This window comes from Macrobrachium nipponense, chromosome 25 (genome assembly GCF_015104395.2).
Source record: "Macrobrachium nipponense isolate FS-2020 chromosome 25, ASM1510439v2, whole genome shotgun sequence".
NCBI classification, from domain to species: Eukaryota; Metazoa; Arthropoda; class Malacostraca; order Decapoda; family Palaemonidae; genus Macrobrachium; species Macrobrachium nipponense.
In genome coordinates this window covers 22,658,975-22,667,825 of record NC_087214.1, presented here as the reverse complement: position 1 = coordinate 22,667,825, position 8,851 = coordinate 22,658,975, and the positions used below count along the sequence as shown (strand labels likewise).

The 8,851-nt window shown below is 43.2% G+C and overlaps 1 protein-coding gene across 1 annotated transcript; it reads left to right on the top strand.

Moving 5' to 3' along the window:
- The first annotated feature begins 6,947 nt into the window (after nt 1-6,947).
- On the top strand, nt 6,948-8,042 carry LOC135199014 (synapsin-1-like). The gene has a single exon (XM_064226930.1). The coding sequence runs from the start codon at nt 6,948-6,950 to the stop codon at nt 8,040-8,042; it is 1,095 nt and encodes a 364-aa protein (XP_064083000.1).
- The last annotated feature ends 809 nt before the right edge of the window (nt 8,043-8,851 follow it).

Here is an 8,851-nt window from a genome sequence, read left to right as displayed (position 1 = left end):
CACACATATACGTATTACATAAAAACACATAGTAAGCACACCCGCTTTCTGACGCTTGTCCGTAAACGTTTTAAAGCTTAGAGGAATAAGGGTCTGTTCGTGTTGCCTCTGATATCTATAATTTTCGGTCATTTTATAAACTATTTATTTTCAGGACTTCCTGTTTCTTTTTAGCTTTTGTTTAGCTGTTTTCTTTTATTTATTTATTATTTATTTTTTGCTTGTCTGACCCCTACATGCGTAGAACCGAGATCCTTTTTTATATCTATCTTCGTTTTATATTTTTCCAGTGTGGGTGATATTAACAATACACTTTTATAAGTTTTTTTTTTTATTCTTTCTCTCTCTCTGATCAAAAACCGCGTCGTCTTCAGCATTTCTCTCAGTAGGAAAGAGGAGAAACTAATATATATATATATATATATAGATATATATATATATATATATATATAGATATATATATATATATATATATAAGGAAATGAATTAGGACCTAAAAAATTAAGTGATGAATCAATGGCGGAGAGGCTGTTCATTTAGTCCGGATTCCGGATGTTGGTTTTCTATTAAGGGAAAGAAATAATGTGAAATTAGACTCTCTCTCTCTCTCTCTCTCTCCAGTAACTGTCCTCACTTAAAAGATATACTCGTCACCTTCTTATTCTTCTTAAAGCAAAAAAAAAGGTACTTTCTTATCAGTATAATTGTTATCTGACCCAAACTTTCAAACCAGAGGTTTTATCTCACCTCCCTTGACAACAATTATTCTCTTTCGTCTTTTTTTTTTCTTCGTCTTCCTCGGTCTTCAGTGAATTCTTACCTTCCTCCTTAACAAGCTCTCCTCCTGACCGGAGTCTGCCTTTGTGAATAATTATCGTGAAAATCCTTCTGGAATTAAGAGACCAAAAATCAAAATATGATTCCCAGCAATGAGATTAGATTGAAAGAGACGCTTCATAGATATTTTCTCGGGAAACTTCTTTGTTTGTATAAAGTTTTTTTCTTATTTTACTTTTTAAAGAATGAGCTCTTCTTGAGAGAGAGAGAGAGAGAGTTGGTTTTATGCGGACGAGGCTGCTGAAGAATGTAAAGGAAAAATTCAATGAATTATCAAGAAGTATTTGATAAACTTTTTATTATGTAAATAGTAGAATACAGGCTTCGAGAAATATAGTTTTTCTTATTATTATTATTATTATTATTATTATTATTATTATTATTATTATTATTTTATATTCTGTTGAAAAAGAATGGCAGAATTAAGCGAGTTGATTTTATATATTGTTTTTTCTATTTTTCTTACTATATACAACTGACCCGTTTTGTAATTTATGATGAAAAACGACTGACATCAACCATTCCACAAAGGAGACCAAACAGAATAAAGGCAGACCAATTCATTTGACCAAAATGAGAGGGAGGAGGTCAACACACAAAGCAGAAGTGACCTGAGATTTGTCTAAGGACATCGGATTCCCTTCGGCCTCAAAGGACCGACAGAGGAAGAAGCGTCAGTGTTGATGGGACATGATGTCAACATTATAATGGCCGTCGCTATGTCAGCTCGATTGGATATAACTCTTCAATTTTTCCTCTTTAATAATGATTATGAGGCTTAGGGTACGTCAAAAATGCTATTCAGCAAGTCATATAAATGTTGACAACTTCTCACACGTTTCAAATATGTTGTTCTTAATGCCCACACGTCACAAACATGTTAGATACAAGTCAGTGACTTTTTATTTCACATGTCATAGACATGTTAACTATGCCAGTGACTTGTTCTTACTGCAGACATATCACCAACATGTTGAATACAAGTTAATGACGTGTTCTTATCACACGTCACAAACATGTTGGCTAAAGCCGAGAACTTGTTGACTGTCCAAACCGGCGCTTCATATGATTATCCAGCATTTGCCGAAGATTCAATCTCCACTTACAGTCACTGGCTTTGTGATTACAGCCAGGATGTGATAGTCAGTGTGGCCAACCATCCGATTGCTGATCGGACCCAGTTTCACTAAGAGAATAGAATTGATGGTCTGAAGCAAATGCCAATTAGAGGTCTGAATGTTGAGTGACTCTGCCTCTGCAATTGAAGGCTTCAGTTCTTGACTTGACTGCTGGAAGTGGACCTCCTCTGTTCTCTGGTGTCTTCTGGTGAATCAGGAGGAAGTTGACAGAACATTTGTTGCAGATAAATATAATCCGTGTTGGTTACATTTTATTCCCCCTCCCCCCCCCCCAACTCTCTCTCTCTCTCTCTCTCTCTCTCTCTCTCTCTCTCTCCCCTTTGTAGTGATCCATCTCTGTAACTTCCTCGTTAGTAAGTTAAATGGGGAACTGGTTTATCATTTCTTGCAGTTTCATCGTCAGGGCTGAAATTTTACATTACCTCTTGTAAACACTTCGATATATAAGTCATGAATGAATTGAACAGCCATAGAAAGAAAAAGGGTCATAATGTCAAGAGAATTAAACAATTCAAATTGAATCTCCTGAGTCCAATTCTGGGACGCATTGTGACCCATTGCCGTCCTCAAGGGACAGCAGAGTCTGTTGTGAGTTCAGGAAAGTCTGGTCCGAATTTGACGGCTGTCGCTGTTAAGAGACATTTTGCTCTGTAGAGACGAACACTAGAATTCCTTCAAAAATGTTATGTTTTTATTGAAGTCAACTTTCTCATATATAAAGGTTTCCCGCTCAGTTAGGCTTTTGTGAACAGGTAAGTTCTCTTTATGGCTATTCTATGGTGACCAAAATCATCACCATTCCGTAAGGGGCTAGTGCCGTCAGTGCACCTCACGCTGTGCACTATAGGCATTACTTAAGAAGGTTCTTTGCAGCGTCCTTCAGGCCCTAGCTGCAACTCCTTTTATTCTTTTACTGTACCTCCATGCATATTACTTTTCTTCCATTTTACTTTCCTTAATTAACCCTCTCCTAACAATCGTTTCTTTCAGTTCTTCAACTGCAAAAGATTTTCCTCCTGTTACGCCTTTCAAACTTTCTACTCTCAGTTTCCCTTTCAGCGCTGAATGACCTCATAGGTCCCAGCGCTTGGCCTTTGGCCTTAATTTCAAATTCCTTTCCAAAGTCATCCCCATATATTTTCCTACTATTATTATGGAATGATGCATTTTTTAATATTTTTTTACGCGTATTTTAATGAAATCCACTCTAATACAGATATACTTACTAAGTATGCGACATTCACAGTCTTTTGTTCACAGTTCATAACTTTGCCTGTTTCATCAACTTCAACTTCAGCGATGGACTCTTTATGAGACCCTCATCCGAACAGGTGTGAAGTTAAAAATATTTTATTCACTTTAGTAACGCGACATAACACGAAAGGAGAGAGATGCAACTCACATCAAAGAATAAAAACAAAAGAATAATAAAAAAGACAAAATAAAGTCTTTCAAAGTAGATATAAAAGCTTTAAAATCCAGATGAATTTTGTTAATGGCAGAAATGTTTTGTGTCATATGCACCATCATCACATCCTTGGATTCTGCTACCCATTCAACAGCATATCTCCCTTAGGGGGATAGTGCCTTCAGTGTGCCTCATGTTGTGCACTGTAGCTATTGATATATTTAGCAGCGTTCCTTAGGGCCAACCTTTTTTTTTTTTTTTCCCTTTTTTTTTTTTTTTTTTACCTAACATCTATTACCCATTAAGGTAATGTGGTAAGGGAAGAAGTGGTCTGGTGTGGTGTGGACCTGTGGACTCGCCCAACATCAGGACACACACACACACACACACACACACACATCTGGACTTGCACCGAACAAAGTATTTAACTGATGTTTCCAAACAAAAGCCTTAATTTACTGGAAAATACTTTTTGAAAATAAAATTATGAATAAAAACAACAATTTTATAGACTTCATTCTTCAGTTGCAACAGACCTCAGAAGATGACGTAATTTTGTCGTAAAAAATGCCTAAGGAGTCTGATCTATAATCTTGACGTACTTTGGCATGCTGCCCCTGCCTTCACTGAGGCGGGCTATTGATTTTGCTGTCAATAACGATAGCCACTCACTTTTATATATATATATATATATATATATATATATATATATATATATATATATATATATATATATATATATATATATATATTTATATATATAATATATATAATATATATATATATATATATATATATATATATATAATATATGTATATATATATATATATAATATATATATATATATATATATATATATATATATATATATATCTATATATATAATTATAGATATATATATATATATATATAAATATTATATATATATATATATTATATATATATATATATATATCATATATTATATATATATGTATAAATATATAATATATAATATATATATATATATATAATATTGACATAATTTAAATATACATATTATATATATTGAATACATAATTAAAAAATTAAAAAATATAATATTTTAAAAATATTTTACGTTGAAAATAACATAAGTAATGTTATATTATAAAATTCTGATATTCAGAGAGAGAGAGAGAGAGACGAGAGAGAGAGAGTCCTTCCTGTCAGCTAACGAAGCAAAAACACATTCATGTTACTATCAGGTGCATAATTCACTATAGGCTCAATTGATTTTTCAGGAAACGGCCTAAGTAAATCGTTTCCCCCTCAGAGATCGATCCTGGGCTCCCTTGCTGGTGTAATAGGTTGTTAATAACTGGACGAGGCGTGTTCAACCTGTTTAGTTCCATATCGAGAGAAATAAAAAAAAACTGTAATTATATATAGTAATAAACAGATAATAATACTTATAATGTATATTATATAATTTTTGTATATTTGTCTTTGTATAATTATAAAATTTTTTTTACTTTAATTAGTCTTTATTATAAAAAGGCTAAAGTTTACAATAAACAATTAAATGGTGAACTACTGATGAAGGGCCGACGGATAGTTTGGGGTGGGGGGTGGGCCTGTCTTGTCGTTCCACCCAGGCTGTGTGTATTTACCCCCGAGAGGGTGGTGGGAGGTTTGTGCCTCAGACCTTTAGTGTTCCGATAATTTCGGCCTTATGTCACAAACGCGGCTCCGATTAGCAGTTTGTTAATCGTATCCAAATGTCGGTCGATGTTAGTTTGTTTCAGTAGTATCGGAAGGCTGTGATTGTGTTCTGTGTTGTCGAGTGATTGAAAATTCAGTGGTTTTTAATTTGGCGTCATCATCGACGTTCCTCAGGGCCTGGAAGAAGGTAAGGGTTCCATACCATACGTTCCAGCAGATTCATTTTCCAGATTTGAACCAAGTGTCATATTTGTAGAATGTCCAGTGTCTATAGGACTAGATATTTGTATCACATATCTACAGTGGCTTCCCTTTGGCAGTAGCCGAAGCTTGTACCTTTTTTTAGGTATTGGCTAGGCCTTTTTTTTATACATCTATGTCCTATATTTTTCCAGGTGCTAGGAGGTCTAAATTGAGATAGTACCTAAGTAATATATCGCCACTGTAAACGCTAACTTGAATTTAACACTGTTTTCTTAATCAAATTGTTTAGTATTACAACGTTAAATACCCATAGGTACTTTTAGTGATTACCGTTGGTTCATAGCCTAGGCCTTTAACATAACATTTTATTAGGCTAAACTAGGGCCTTGTTTTATTTATGCTTAAGTCATATAGTTTCCTTAGGAGCGGTTACGAAGGCCTAAATTGCAAGACATGAAACAATATATTGCCAACAATGAAATTTAAGTTGTTTTTTTAGCTCAGGGCCCTCAACACCTCAGAAGCGTCCGTGTTACGAACTAGTTCCTTCCACTGGCGTTATGTGTTAGTGCTTAAGAATTTCCTCTCTCTGCTCCCCCCCTCCGCCAGTGGCTGCCCCACCTCCATTTATCGAAGCAGCAGGAGGGAAGGGCTCCACCAGTGGGGAGGCCAGTGGCTGCCCTCCTTATCAAAGCATGGCAGGCAGGGTGAAGGGCTCCCCCCCCCCCACCAGTTGGAGGCCAGTGGCTGCCCTCCCCATCGAAGCAGGCAAAGGGAAGGGAAGGGCTTCCACCAGCGGAGGCCCCGTGGCTGCACTCCACATTGAAAGCAGCAGAAGGGGAAGGGGCTCCCATGGGGTGGGGAGGGGCAGCCACAGGGAAGGGTCCACCGCGGAGGCCAGGTCGCGGCCCTCCCCATTGAAGAAGGCAGAAGGGAAAGGCTCCACCAGGTTGGAGGCCAGGGGCTTGCCCTTCCTTATCGAGGCAGAAGGGAAGGGAGGGCTCACCAGTGGAGGCCAGTGGCTGCCCTACCCATCAAAGAAGGCAGAAGGGAAGGGCTCCACCAGTGGAGGCCAGAGGCTGCCCTCCCCATCGAAGCAGGCAGAAGGGAAGGGCTCCACCAGCGGAGGCCCGTGGCTGCCCTCCACATTGAAGCATGCAGAAGGGAAGGGCTCCACATGCGGAGGGCAGCCACAGGGAAGGGCTCCACCAGCGGAGGCCAGTGGCTGCCCTCCCCATTGAAGAAGGCAGAAGGGAAGGGCTCCACAAGCAGAGGCCAGTGCCTGCCCTACCCATCGAAGAAGGCAGAAGGGAAGTTCTCCACTAGCGGAGGCCAGTGGCTGCCCTCCTCATCCCAACAGGCAGAAGGAAAGGGCTCCACCAGCGGAGGCCAGTGGCTGCCCCTCCCATTCGAAGAGTGAGCGTAGATGTGTTTAAGAATAAGCTCGACAAATATCTAAACTGCATCCCAGACCATCCAAGATTGGAAGATGCAAAATATACCGGCAAGATGTACTAGCAACTCTCTGGTAGACATTAGGGGTGCCTCACACTGAGGGACCTGGGGCAACCCGAACAAGATGTAAGGTCTGTAAGGTCTGTAAGGAAGGCAGAAGGGAAGTTCTCCACTAGCGGAGGCCAGTGGCTGCCCTCCCCATCGAAGCAGGCAGAAGGGAATGTCTCCACCAGCGGAGGGCAGCCACAGGGAAGGGCTCCACCAGCGCAAGCCAGTGGCTGCCCTCCCATTCGAAGAAGGCAGAAGGGAAGGGCTCCACCAGCGGAGGCCAGTGGCAGCCCTCCTCATCAAAGCATGCAGAAGGGGAGGGCTCCACCAGCGGAGGCCAGTGGCTGCCCTCCCCTCATCGAAGCACCCAGAAGGGCTCCACCAGCGGAGGCAGCGCCCTCCCATCAAAGCAGGGCAGAAGGGAGGCCCTCCAGCGCAAGCCAGTGGCTGCCCTCCCCATCGAAGCAGGCAGAAGGGAAGGGCTCCACCAGCGGAGGCCAGTGGCTGCCCTCCCCATCAAAGCATGCAGAAGGGAAGGGCTCCACCAGCGGAGGCCAGTGGCTGCCCTCCTCATCGAAGCAGGCAGAAGGGAAGAGCTTCACCAGCGGAGGCCAGTGGCTGCCCTCTCCATCAAAGCATGCAGAAGGGAAGAGCTTCACCAGTGGAGGCCAGTGGCTGCCCTCCTCATCGAAGCATGCAGAAGGGAAGGGCTCCACCAGTGGAGGCCAGTGGCTGCCCTCCCCAACGTAGCAGGCAGAAGGGAAGGGCTCCACCAGCAGAGGCCAGTGGCTGCCCTCCCCATCGAAGCAGGCAGAAGGGAATGTCTCCACCAGCGGAGGGCAGCCACAGGGAAGGGCTCCACCAGCAGAGGCCAGTGGCTGCCGTCCCCATCGAAGCATGCAGAAGGGAAGAGCTTCACCATCGAGGCCAGTGGCTGCCCTCTGGCTCATCGAAGCCGCAGACGGGCAGGGCTCCACCACGAGGGCCATGGCTTGCCTTCCTCATCGAAGTAGGCAGAAGGGAAGGGCTCCACCAGCGGAGGCCAGTGGCTGCCCTCCCCATCAAATCAGGCATATCTACAGGTGAACATTTGCGAACAGACCAAAATCTGTCAGATTTCTATATCTCTGGACTGACATATCTACTGGTGGAACACTTCCCTTCTGCATGCTTCGATGGGGAGGGCAGCTACTGGCCTTCGCTGGTGGAGCCCTTCCCTTCTGCATGCCTCGACGGGGAGGGAAGCCACTGGCCTTCGCTCTTGTAGCCCCAGCGGCTTCCCTCCCCACTGAAGCATGCAAAAGGGCTCCACCAGCGAAGGCCAGTGGCTGGGCCTCCCCATTGAAGCATGCAGGAGGGCTCCACCGGCAGAGAATTGTACCTTGCCCTACTTAGAGAATCATGCGTAAGGGTTCCACCAGCATAGGGTAGTGACTGCCCCTCCCCACAGAGTCACACGAAAGGACAGACTCGCACCGTAAGTGCCAAATCCTGCTCTTCCCACAAGGGCAGGCACAACAGACTCGAGTGGCAGACACTTAGGCAGTTTTTCTCACTCAGCCAAGACAATGTCTGTCTAAACAGTCAGGGAATGCAGACAGCCCACCATGGCCGTTTGGCAGACTCCACCATCAGGGGCAATGACTGCTCCTCCCCACTCCCCACTGGGGTAGGCAGATGGACTCCACCAGTTGGAGTAATAGCTGGTTTCCCCAACCAACTGAGACTCCAATGGTGGGGCCAATGGCTGGTTTCTCCCAACCAGCTGTTGGCTCCAAGTGGAGCCCTTCTGCCTGCTCAGCACGGAAGAGTAGTTATTAACTTCTGCCAGTGGACCCCTTCTGAATACCTGAGTTGGATTAGCAGCTGCCCTTCCCCACTGGGAAAGGCAGATGGACTCCTACATAGGGGCCAACGGCTGTCCTTCCCCACCAGGAAATGCGGATGGACTCCTCCATCAGGGGCCAGTGGTTGCCCTTCCCCACCGGGACAGGTGGGTGGATTCTTCCTGAAGGGACCAGTGACTGCTCTTCACCAATGAGGCATAGACGGAGTCCTCCATTGGGGGCAAGCATT